Source organism: Excalfactoria chinensis, chromosome 9 (assembly GCF_039878825.1).
Source record: "Excalfactoria chinensis isolate bCotChi1 chromosome 9, bCotChi1.hap2, whole genome shotgun sequence".
Classification (NCBI taxonomy): domain Eukaryota; kingdom Metazoa; phylum Chordata; class Aves; order Galliformes; family Phasianidae; genus Excalfactoria; species Excalfactoria chinensis.
The window spans coordinates 9864922-9876384 of NC_092833.1; the positions used below are offsets into that span (position 1 = coordinate 9864922).

At 46.3% G+C, this 11463-nt stretch overlaps 1 protein-coding gene across 4 annotated transcripts in view; it reads left to right on the forward strand.

Annotated features, from left to right (window-relative positions):
* Positions 1-6643, forward strand: part of FGF12 (fibroblast growth factor 12) — a 187212-nt gene extending 180569 nt beyond the window's left edge. The window contains exon 6 of one of the 4 annotated variants that reach the window (XM_072344959.1): positions 6069-6643. In XM_072344959.1, the coding sequence (XP_072201060.1) occupies positions 6069-6187 (119 nt within the window). In that variant the 3' untranslated portion in view covers positions 6188-6643. The remainder of the gene's footprint in view (positions 1-6068) is intronic. The other 3 variants (XM_072344960.1, XM_072344958.1, XM_072344957.1) reach the window with 3 other exon arrangements.
* The last annotated feature ends 4820 nt before the right edge of the window (positions 6644-11463 follow it).

Here is an 11463-nt window from a genome sequence, read left to right on the forward strand (position 1 = left end):
TCATTGTCAGTAGCAGAGGGCTGGAGTAAAACGTGCTCAGCTCCACGTGACTTGTCTGTGCTGCATCCATCAAAGTCTCTGCGAGCAGAGCTTGCAAGCAGAGATGTTAGAGAAAAGGGGCAACTCCTGCCCTGGTTTAACAGCATCTTTCTCTTTGACATGACTAGAAGGAACGATTGAAAGCACTCTCCTGCTGTATCTGTATGTCCCTTCTGCTGAGCACCATGGCATGCCCCAGCATGTGTGCTTTGCTTCTTATTCAGGCCAGTGCTATGCTGCTTCCATCTGCAGTACGTACACGGGTTTGCTTTTGAACAGATCCCACCACCAGCATTAACACTGTGACACAGTGCTGAGACGGTGATGTACGCACGGAGGATTCGTGGAAAGGAGTGGTGTTGCATGCAGTGCCAGGAATCACTTCACCCACCACTTCAGTGGCAATTATCTCTGAGCTGAAACTTCCCAGCTGATTGCTGTGCGCAGAAAAATTATGCAGCAGCTGAGTGAAGGGAACATTTGCAGGGAAAGGAATCACAGAAAAGCCCAGGTTGCTCCTGGCGCATTGACTCCTATTGCTTTGTACTGCTTCCTGAATTCAGCAGCTCTTGTTTCAGAATGGCAAATGGACAGTAAACTAATGAATAAGTATGAAATGTCTTCCCGAGGAACTTGTACCACATCAATGTACGTGTGTGTGTGTGTATATATATATGTATATATACATATACACATACAGTTGTGTCTGTGTAGGTATGTGTGTTATCTCTCGCAGGTACAGTCCTATGCTGTGCTAATCCTGCAGAGTGCTTTTGTCTCCAGTAGGCTGTCAGACGCTGGGGCTGTTCTGTGCAAAGCCACTGGGAAGGTTTCTGCATTCAGTTCATACGAGAGGTTAGGTTTGGTCTAGTGAAGGTAGGATGTGCTTGTTTGTTTCCAAAAATCCCACCAAGCTTTATCAATATTAAAGCACAAAAAAATGCGGTGAGTAATGATGGGAAACGTTCAGTTCCTCTCCCATCTGTGTGCTGGCAAAGCCAAGGCAAACAGCCTGCCCGTCAGCAGTTAATGTACTGTGTGGGGCCACTCTTGGTTAAAAACACACATACGCAACACATTTCTTTTGATATTTTTATTTCTGATCGCTGATCATTTGTGCTAAATGAGCCTTTAAAGTGCAGACATATAGATTGAACCAAACAGCACAAGAAATTAGCATGGGTGTAATTGTCACTTGGACACCAAGCAATCTTTTACAGCAATTTCAATCTCCTTAAGTGTCTGCATTGATTAGTACTGGACAAACACTTCCATCTATGGTACCTCTTGTTTTTTCCATCTCAAATAATAGGAGACTCTTCTAATCCCTTAAGTAAAAATTCTATCAGATGCTTTTTGTGAATGAGCTCTGCTGTTTTTGGTTCCTTCTCCTCGAAGACATCATTTCCAGACTATTCTACCAAAAGAGCTCCATGCTATCTCTCACTGGTCCAAACCCCAATGTATCATAGAATTGATACATTTACTCCATAGGTTGAAAAAGACCTTAAAGATCATTGAATCTGACCGCAACCTAACTACACCACCCTAACCACCCTTCTCTGTTAACAAACAGCAGGTCAAGGATTTTGCTTCCCCTTGTTGGCTCCTTCACCAGTTGTATCAGGAATTTATCTATCTCCCACACACTCCAGGAATCTCCAGGACTGTTCCCTATCTGCTCTATTATAAATCCAACAGATGTTTGAGAAGTTGATGTCCCCCACAAGAACAAGGGGGAAAGACCTTGAGACCTCACCCAACTGTCTGTAAAATGTCTTGCCCACCACTTCATCTTGTTTGGGTGGTCTTGTATGGGAGATTGGTAATCACAGCCTGAACCTCTGATTAATCAGCTGAGGCAAGTATGGGGTCAGCTGTGGGAGCACAGGTGAGAGTGATGTAGCTGTGCTCCCAGAAGGGGTAGAGCTCGACTCCATCCCCTCTGAGACCTCATTTAAGGGCTGACTCCCACTGAAGCAGCATCTCTTGGAGATTGCTCTCCAGTGAGGACTGTCCCAGCTTCTTCAGCCAAGGCACCACCATTGGTGAGTTTTCCTTTGCTTATTCCTTCTGTACATTTGCTACCATCTGTATATTAACAACTAATACAGGCCTGTAGCAGACTTCCATAGTAATATCAGTCCTGTTTGCCTTTGCTCCTAGTCTGACCCATAAGCTCTCAACCCTATCATCACCTTCATTAATTTCCGTACATTCACATTCTTTCTTAACATAGAGGGATACACCACCACCTTTCCTGCCTTAAGCAGGAAGCATCTGGCCCCTCTTCCACCCTCTGAGTCAGCAGAGCTGCCCCTGATTCCAGAATCATGGAGCCTCAGCCCTTGGGCCTTGGACATGTATCAGATGTTAGTAACATGACATGTTGATGACTAGCCTACCACTCTATCAGTACGTGTTAAACACAGCTCCTCTTTTGTACCTGTCTTTCAGGCAGACAGGCTTTGGTGTGTTCTCTGCCCCATACTAACTGATTTGCTCATCTATCAAACTGCTAATCATTTTATTAGACAGCAAACGCACTGTATTTTAACCATGCTTTTGCTTGGCTGTTTGTCATCCTGCGCTGCCTTTCTCACCTGAACATGCTGACTCCATCTGGCAGCATCCTGCACGTCAAGCCGCCGGGCAGCAGCCAGCTCAGACAGCTCTGAAATGCATCAGCTGGGCCTGGGGTTGGAACACAGTAATTAGAGGCAGAAAACGAGAGTGCATAATCACTCGCTCCCTCCTGCCCCTAGCTGTTGCTCAGATAATTAATTCTCTCCACCAGAGCATCAGCTAATGCGGTCACTGCTGCAGCAGCACTCAGAGCTGTGCCCAGCCCTGCCCTCCTGCCTGGAAAAACCACAGTTCCTCCAAACTCCTGAGACCTAGGGCAGGGGAAGCCATCTATATGGATGTACCTAAGCCCCTTTAATAAGCTTTTCCTCATATCCTAGAGAAAGGCAGTCAGGAGTGCGTAGGCACCTCCAAACCTCTTCCTGTTGCAGCAATGCCAAGTGAAGTATGCAGGGTCTGGGGCACAATATGTGCTTCCTGAGCTCTGCTAGTCCTGTGCCCAGGGAGACAGCAAAGGGTGTGTTCAGCTTCTCTGCAAGGGCGGTGTGCTGATGCTGTGCTCAGGAAGCAGCAGCAAGGCAGCAATCCTATGCCAGCACACAGGTGAGAGGATCAGCTGTGCCTGAGTGACAGCAGCCCCATCGTGCTTTCAGTCTTTGGGAAGGATGCTCCTTACCTTGCTTGTGACCCCCCCAGACCTCTCCCTGCCTACCTGCTTGCAGAATTCTTTGTGCATGCAGAGCAGCCTGCACCAAGAGCTGCAGGCACCAGGCAGGGCACAGACCCGCTCCCACTCTCTCCATTCCATGCGGCAGATCAGGCTCACGGCACTTCACAATTAAAGCATGAATATGGATGTGTTGATTAGAATCTGGGACATAGGAGCTGATTATCTGATTGAAGCTCCAAAGCATTCACTGGATTTGCAGACATGAAGGGCTGTATTTGGCTTGTTGTGTGGGTGTGGGTGGGTGGGAGAAGCAGGAGGGGAGCCTGTTCTCACCAAATTGCTCATCCTTTCCAAGCTGCCTGGTACTCTGTGCACACAGCCTCACTCTGTCCGTACAACTCTATGCGCACACGTCCACATACAAATACCCAGGCAATATTTAGTGTGTGATGCCATACAAATTCTGCATACCCCAGTGACATGGGTATATCTAAATACTGGAAATACACAGGTCCCATGCTGCTGTAGGTTTTCTGGCATGGTTTGTTGGCACAGCCTGTCTTGTACTGAGGCTTTGACAGCACTGTCTGAAAAGCACAGTGAGCAGCCTCCAGCCCTGCCCCTTGTCAGCGCTCATAGCATCTGCTGGAGGATTAACCTCTAATTCCTGCCTTATTTGCTTGCTCGGTACAGGGTTTCCTTAATTTTCAGTTGCACGGTGTTTACTTCTGCAGCCTGATTTGTATTCGTGACTCTGTGGCCAGTGCTGATGCGAAAACCTAGACTGTGCCTTCAGTTTCTCTGTGTTTCTTTGTCTGTCCTTCTGGGCATTGAACTCATCTTCCATTACACAGCTGGAATACTGAGGCTGGGAGCTGGGGGGTGAGTTTAATGCACACAGCTGCTTGGGAAGGGCTCATGCAAATGCCTGTGGACCTGAGGTCAGGCTGAAGGAGTTGGGATTGGGGCAGAACTTTGTGTATGGCAGAGCACAGGGGCACCAGCAGAACAAACCCACTTTTCTGATGGGAGAGCATCACATCAGAGAATGATCAGTCGCAGGAGTGATGTGCATCCCAAAAGACTTGGCTTGGGCTAAGAGATCACACAGGAACATGAGCACATTTTTTTGTCCATTGCTAACCTTTGTCATGTTGTTCTTTAAGCTTTCTCCATCCAATGCTAGGCCACTTGGGCTGCACTGTGGGCAGACATGAGGCTGTTGTGATGGTGGTACCCTTGGCACACCAGGCAAAGATGAGGGACAAGTGCCATGATGTGAGGGGCAGCCCCACATCTATGGGACCAGTGTGCTGCATGCTGTCCTTGCAGCATTCAGACAGCAGGGTTCCAGGCAGCCCTGGCATTGTTCATTCTGGCCCAAATGCAGTGGAAAAGTTACACATTTTCTCTCCTTTTTTTCTCAAGTTCATCAAATAACACTGCTGCAATGACAGTTCGCAGTGCAGGCCCTGCCTCCTAGATGCATTGTGAGGCCATGTGTGTGTGTGCTCTGAAAGCTTTGCATGAAGGATACTCTCTGAGAAAAGTCGTATTTTCTCACTGCTCATATATTCAATGAGATATCCCTCCCATTAATACACAGTTGACTGCACTTTATTTCTGTCCTGTGTGGTTGCACTCTGCTATCACTGTTTATCTAGCGAGGAGAAGAATGCAGAGCAATAATGTCATTTGTAGCCTGCCTCTAATTGCCAGAATATATTTGCAAATCAGGGAGGTTATAAACATTATAAATATCAAACTATAAATTTTCCTATATGTGGGGCATTTGTCTCATTTATTCAGATGATTTTTGAAATTTTGTTGTTGTTGAGCACTCAGAACTGAAACCCGATGGTTCTGTCCCCATCTTATGGTTCTACAGCATGAAACAGTGCATAATCAGTTCTTTCTATCCTTATTTTTGCAAAGATGCAGGTAGGAGAGCTGAAGGTTGGACCTGTCTCTAAAGGACCAGGCTCTAAACTCCAGAGTATGTGCCCTTGGAGTGCCCCGGTAATTCCGTCCCTTCCACAGCTCACTACATTTACAATGAGCTTCCCATAGCTGTTCCTTTTGGTGTCACCTACTGGGCTGTCCTCATGCCATCAAGGTGTGCTGGCTCAGGGCAAGCACTGGCACACCTTGGTGACAGAAGGACAGCAACTTGGACATGGGCTACAAAGCCTACATTTGCTTTGGCTACTGACTGAGAGGGAAGAAATAGTGCTGAGAACAGACCTCAGGCTTTGGCTGAAGGCACCAAATGGGCTTCAGTCACCACTTCAGGACCCAGAGCTTCACAAACAGAAGGTTTGGGTGGCTCAGAGACAAGCATAGCTCTGACTCAAGACTCTAAGAGTCTTCACATCAGAAATTAAGGACTGGAGAACAGGTAATCCTCAAACCTGCTACTGGATGATAAAAGCATCTCGAGACAATGCCTGGTGGTGTGAACTAGAATGCCTATTTTATGCACATAATATATTATATTAAAAATAGTAAAGCATAGAAAGCCCAGACTGACTTACCCATGGGGAAGCAGAAATCCTTTGTTTCTGCTTGTGCCTCTTGAAGGATCTGGCTGGCAGCAAAGGTAGATAACAGATCTTGTTTGATAAGAGGATCTTCCACTGGGTCACTGAGGCTTTTGTATGTCTGCATCCGCGTTGTATTGGGGTGAGGACTTCAGCCTCGCATACAGGTAACTCATGGTGGTCAGTGATGCTGTGCCTTCAGGGCTGCTAACGTGTGTCTTTTCTGTTTGCAGTGTGCATGTACAGAGAGCCATCGCTGCATGAAATTGGAGAAAAACAAGGACGCTCTAGAAAAAGTTCAGGGACACCAACCATGAACGGAGGCAAAGTCGTTAACCAAGACTCGACATAGCTGACAAACACCCTCCCTCTCTCCAGCTCCTCCCCTCCCACCCACTTTCCCACCCCACCCGGCGAACCCACACTGAGAGGACGACAGCTGAGCAAGGCAGGACCTACGGTAGTGGCTAGGAGCCTGAACTCCAGGAGCTTCCTTTATGTAGGACGAGGAAACCGAACCCCAGATCTTGCCTGTTGCAACGTTTTAAAAAACAAAATAAAACACACACACACACACACCAAAACAAACAAAAAGTGAAGAAAAAAGATGTTTTAAATCAGGACTTCCATTAACATTTTCAAAGCAAACTGTTTGCTCTGTGATCAAAGGGGGAAAAAAAAGATCTCATCTCTGCATAATAATAATAATAATAACAACTAATAAATACAATACTAATAAATAAAGATGTTACCTTTAAAAAAAAATAAAACAAAGCTTTTGGAAAATGGAACTTAGCAATAATGATGTGTGAGAAACGCAGGCTGGGACTCTGCTTTCTGCCTTATGCTTCCACCTCACGTTCACACCACTGGGTTTGCCATCCTTGCTTCCCTGGGGATGGATGGGATTTTTCACACAGCAGGAAAGGTAGGGACGGATTATGACTGCGTTTGTTCTGCTATCAATAAAATATGGCCTGTCCGAATTAGGAGTCTGACAGTTATGGGCAACGAACAAGCTGCTCTGTATTCAGCTTTTTCCATCTACATTCAGACACTGCGTAGTTATTTGTTGCCAGTGTCACTGTGCAGATATGTCTGACCCAAGTCTGGCATTTTATGCCTTTTTATCATAATTATTTATATTTATAGGCTTGTTTTACTGTATTAGTTGCCAGAGGAGTTTCAGAAATGGGTTTTCAGGTCTCACAGGATGAAATCATGATATTTATTAGGAGAGAGAAAGAAGATAAAGGGAAGGAAGGATGGCTGCTTGCTTTAGAAACTAAAATGGAGGCAGGAACACATTCTAAGTCCCTGCTGTCAGCAGTGACAAGGCACTGCCAGGGGGGTTGGCAGTAGTGGTTCCTTGTGAGCCTGGCTCAGGTGCCAAGAATAAATGCCCTTGGCTTCCCTAGATGGCACAACGCTGCCCTGGCTGGGTGCTGGGAGGGCTTTGGTGCTCAGGCTGCAGTTAAATCTGTTAGAGGGAAAAGCAAAGCCAATAAGCAAATACCCAAGGGCTTGAAGAGGGTCAGAATGGCCCATTACACAAGTGAAAACAGCCCAAAGCATTGCTATTATAAACCAGGCAGGAGTGTTTGTTTCCTTCATAAAATTATGGGTGCCCATAAAAAAAAAAAGCACAAAATAGCACTGTAATTCTTGGGTCTGCTTTGTTGTCACAGCCATCACATACCTCAGAGCTGCTGTTGAAGATGATGAGCAACCCAGCTCCTGGCTGGGCTGGGTTAGCAGCTGTACAGGCACCAAGAGGGTAAATGCTGAGGGTATGGAAGACTCCCAGGATCAGCGTGAAGGAATGCATTTTAAGCATGGTTTCCAAAAGCTTGAAATAAAAAGCCTTACACCATGGCACTGCTGTCCAGCACTGCGCTCACATACAGGCAGCCTGCCTGTGGGCCAACAGCAAAACATCAGCATCAGCAACTCCAGCCCAATGTTAACTTTGAAATCACACCCTAGAGCCCAGTTGTGAGGCCTTCTGGGATGAGTTGGGGGGCTCCCGGTCCCATAACATCAAGGCAAAGTTACAAACACATGCATAGTGAGCCAAAGCCCAGCCTTATCTGAGACAACTCATGGCCTACATTTCAGCTTCCTCCCATACTACAGGGATCTCCCAGAATTAGGCAGTGGTGGGTTGGGGGTTGGCTGCTTACTCACATATGTGATGGACATCCAAAGACATGGAGCCTAAAGACCATCATGCAGAGCTAGCAGTTCCATGACCTAACTGAGCCACCAATGCCCAGGTCACCATTTGGACCTTCCTGCCTCAGCCCTGGAGGTCACACTTCATGGAGCACAGCAGAATCCGTGGGCCATGAGCAACAGCAGACCCAGTGGGATAAGTGCTGCTTTTTCTACTGTGTGTCTCACATTGGGCCTTTACCCAGTACTAATTTTCATCTGACACATCACTGCTAGAGTGAGCCCCTAGAAATGCTCAGGCCAAAATGTCAAAGGAATCTGCTGCTTCGATCCATTGTGTTTGAGCTAATCACATCCATGCGACACTCACTGTGCTGGCCCATAATGAGAACTAATTAGTGCTGCTCACACCCAGGGTTTACATTACATCAGAGGGAACAGAGAGCAGCTCTTCTGCCATGTGCTCTAAGTGCTGGCTTTCCTTGCTGCCTACTTGGTCTTGGCAAACCATCAGCCACATGTTGTGGCATGAGGCACAATAAAAGCCTCTCACACACCTCAAGAAACACCGTACACCTCCTAACCTGTGTGGAAGATGGTCAAATCAGCTCATGGTGGGATATTAGAACAGCCCCAAAAATGCTGGGGCTACACAGCCAACTCCACGCCTGGGATCTGCATTGTTCCAAGTGCCCCAAAGCTCATCACACACCTGAGAAAGCTCAGGAAACTCCCTGCCCCTCTCTCAGTGAAGTGCTGTGGGTTATGTTGGTTACTCATCAAGGAAGACTTCACAGAGATCTTTCCTGCTTTGAGGCTCTTACACTCTCTTCACTGTTCCCCACTGTTACTTCACAAAGTCCCAACAAGTGACACTTCTTTTTTCCTTTCTCTTTCCTCACATGCTACAACCACTTACAGAGCTCCTAGACTCAGTTTAACATGCTAGCGTCTACAACCCTTGCCTATGTGTGGTATGAGGAGGACAGTTTCCCTTCTCAGGGAGAACATCTAGTACACAAAAAGACCAACAAACATAAATTGTTGGAGTAAACTGTGTTCATCTCATCTGGCCTCCAGCAACTGTTAACTCTGCTAACTCTTTGCTCTCCGAGTAACACATACTGCCACGATTTCTGAATAAATGGAAGAATCTGCATATTAGAAGTCCAGCAGCAGAAAGCACTTCATAGCACAGAAACATCATTACATTTAGAGGGTTCAACTGCTCTATCCTTGACAATTCTTTAACTGTGCTGGCTGCACTGCTCTGCCAGTACGTGCTATGCAACAAGGCTCCTCTCACCCAAACAACAAGGGAAAAGCCTGATGACTGCAGGCTGTAAATCAGGGATTTAGGGGGAAAGAAATGCAGAAAAAGACACCAGAACAAAAGACATGCCACACTGTGCCAGCAAGGCATGCCATAAGTGTCAGCAATGGCATGTGACAATGTGCTATGAAGTGAAGCTAACACTCGACAAAGCAACTTATGAAAGTTGTCTATCAACGCTATTTTTTTTAATTCATGCTCAGATAGGGTCTGGCTGGTGTGAGCCCACGCAATTCTTCAAGCTGTCACAGGCCTCACTTTGCACCTTTACACCCTTAAACTGCACTGATTGTGCACCATAAGTGTGGACTCTCCAAAAAGCCACAACATCCACATCTCAGCAAAGCTGAAGTGAGCAGCGGTGTGAGCTCCCTGCACTGACTGGAGATAACAGGAAACAAAATGTGCCATCTTTCCTGGTTTCACGCCAGCAAAGCTGAGACATGGATGTGTGGCAGATATTAAAAAGCTGTCTTTTCGAGGGCTTCAGTACCTAAAAATGCAGGCGCAGAGCTATCATCATTTGTAGCAAACAAAACTAAACTTTCTTATGAGCATGCAAGACGTTACCTTTAATATGCAGACATTGATGATGGAAGGACTTGGTAACAAAAGCCAACCTCGGGCCTTCAACCACTGTAGCATAGATGGCAGGGCTCTGTCTGTATGTCAGCTAGCATCAAGAAAAATAAAGACAACGAGGAAAGTCACAGGTGAATGCAGGGCCAGATTCCTCTCAACACTAGAATAAGATGTTTAGTTATTGCTGTGGGATGACCCACTGCAAGAACATACAAGCAAAATCAAACAAAACACCATGGTATTACCTCAGTGAAGCAGAGTGGCTTTCATGGAATTCACATCTTTGTCTCCCACAGCCAATGTTTCAGCCTTCAAGATGATGGAAGGCTGTTTCCTTGGAATACAAAGCAGCGAAGCTTACATCCTCCTCACCAGCACGGAGTAATCCTGAAGAATTATCATGGCATCAACAAGTTTTGCCATGTTCTTTCACAGTGGTCTGGAAAGGGCAGGAGCTCTGGTCGAACAGCTGCATTAAAAGGGAGATGATAAGATGCTTCATTTACACCATGCAGTGGTGCAGGCAAGGAGATTATTCATCTTTGGGAAATGCCATTAATGTTTATGGAGCAATACGAATGGATGTGGGCTCTCCAGAGGGGAAGAAAGGGAAAAAAAGCATTACCAATTAAAAAAATTAGAAGTGTCTGGGCATGGAATCTGAGCAGAAGCAGAGGATAACCCTCCCAAGAGTCTATTAAGAATGGGTTATATATTGTTCCATTTTCCATGCTCATTACAATCACTGCCCCAATAATAGCTACATGCTGTGCCTTTTTCTATTCTAGTACAATATTCCCTATGGGAACTAAATATCTCAGTTTAAATACTGAACAGAGCTGGTAGAAGAAACCAGCATGTTTCTGTTGTGCTAACCTGGTGTGTTAATCTGCATTTTTGGGAGCTGCTTACTACCTCTTTCTCATTGCTTGACCCAGACAACCTCCCACAGTTCCATCCCTCCTGCATGCAGGGAAAGACAAAAAAAAAAAAAAACCACTCTCCCAGGCCATTCTGCTTCTGAGCAAAATGGTTTGTGCAGGTCCCATAGACTGCACCTCAAAATCTGCAACACGGAGATTACAGAACGGTTAAGGTTGGAGGGGACCTTAAAGATCATCTACTTCAAACCCCTGCCCCCTGGTTGCCCCCCACCAGCTCAGGCTGTCCAGGGCCCCACCCAACCTGGCCTTGGATACTTCTAGGAATGGGGCACTCACTCTGCTCCTGGTGCCTGAGGTCTCCACGTCCTGCAGCAGGGATGTCATAAGGATCACAATGTCCTGGCGTAGGAAGTGGTCTGAGATTGCGACAACAAGACCCTGGAATGGCAAAGAGCTTCCAATTAAATGGTGCCTCAAAGGGATCACTTCCCAGCTGACTCTGACAGTGTTTCCTATTAATTCCGTTTTCCAATCTATCACACAAGCTGGCAAGTGATATAACTCCACACAATTCACTGTTAAACAAAGAGGCAAAGCAGCGCATAGAGCACAAGTTCAGGAATGTACTTTGCTTGACATTAACTCGATTTGAAG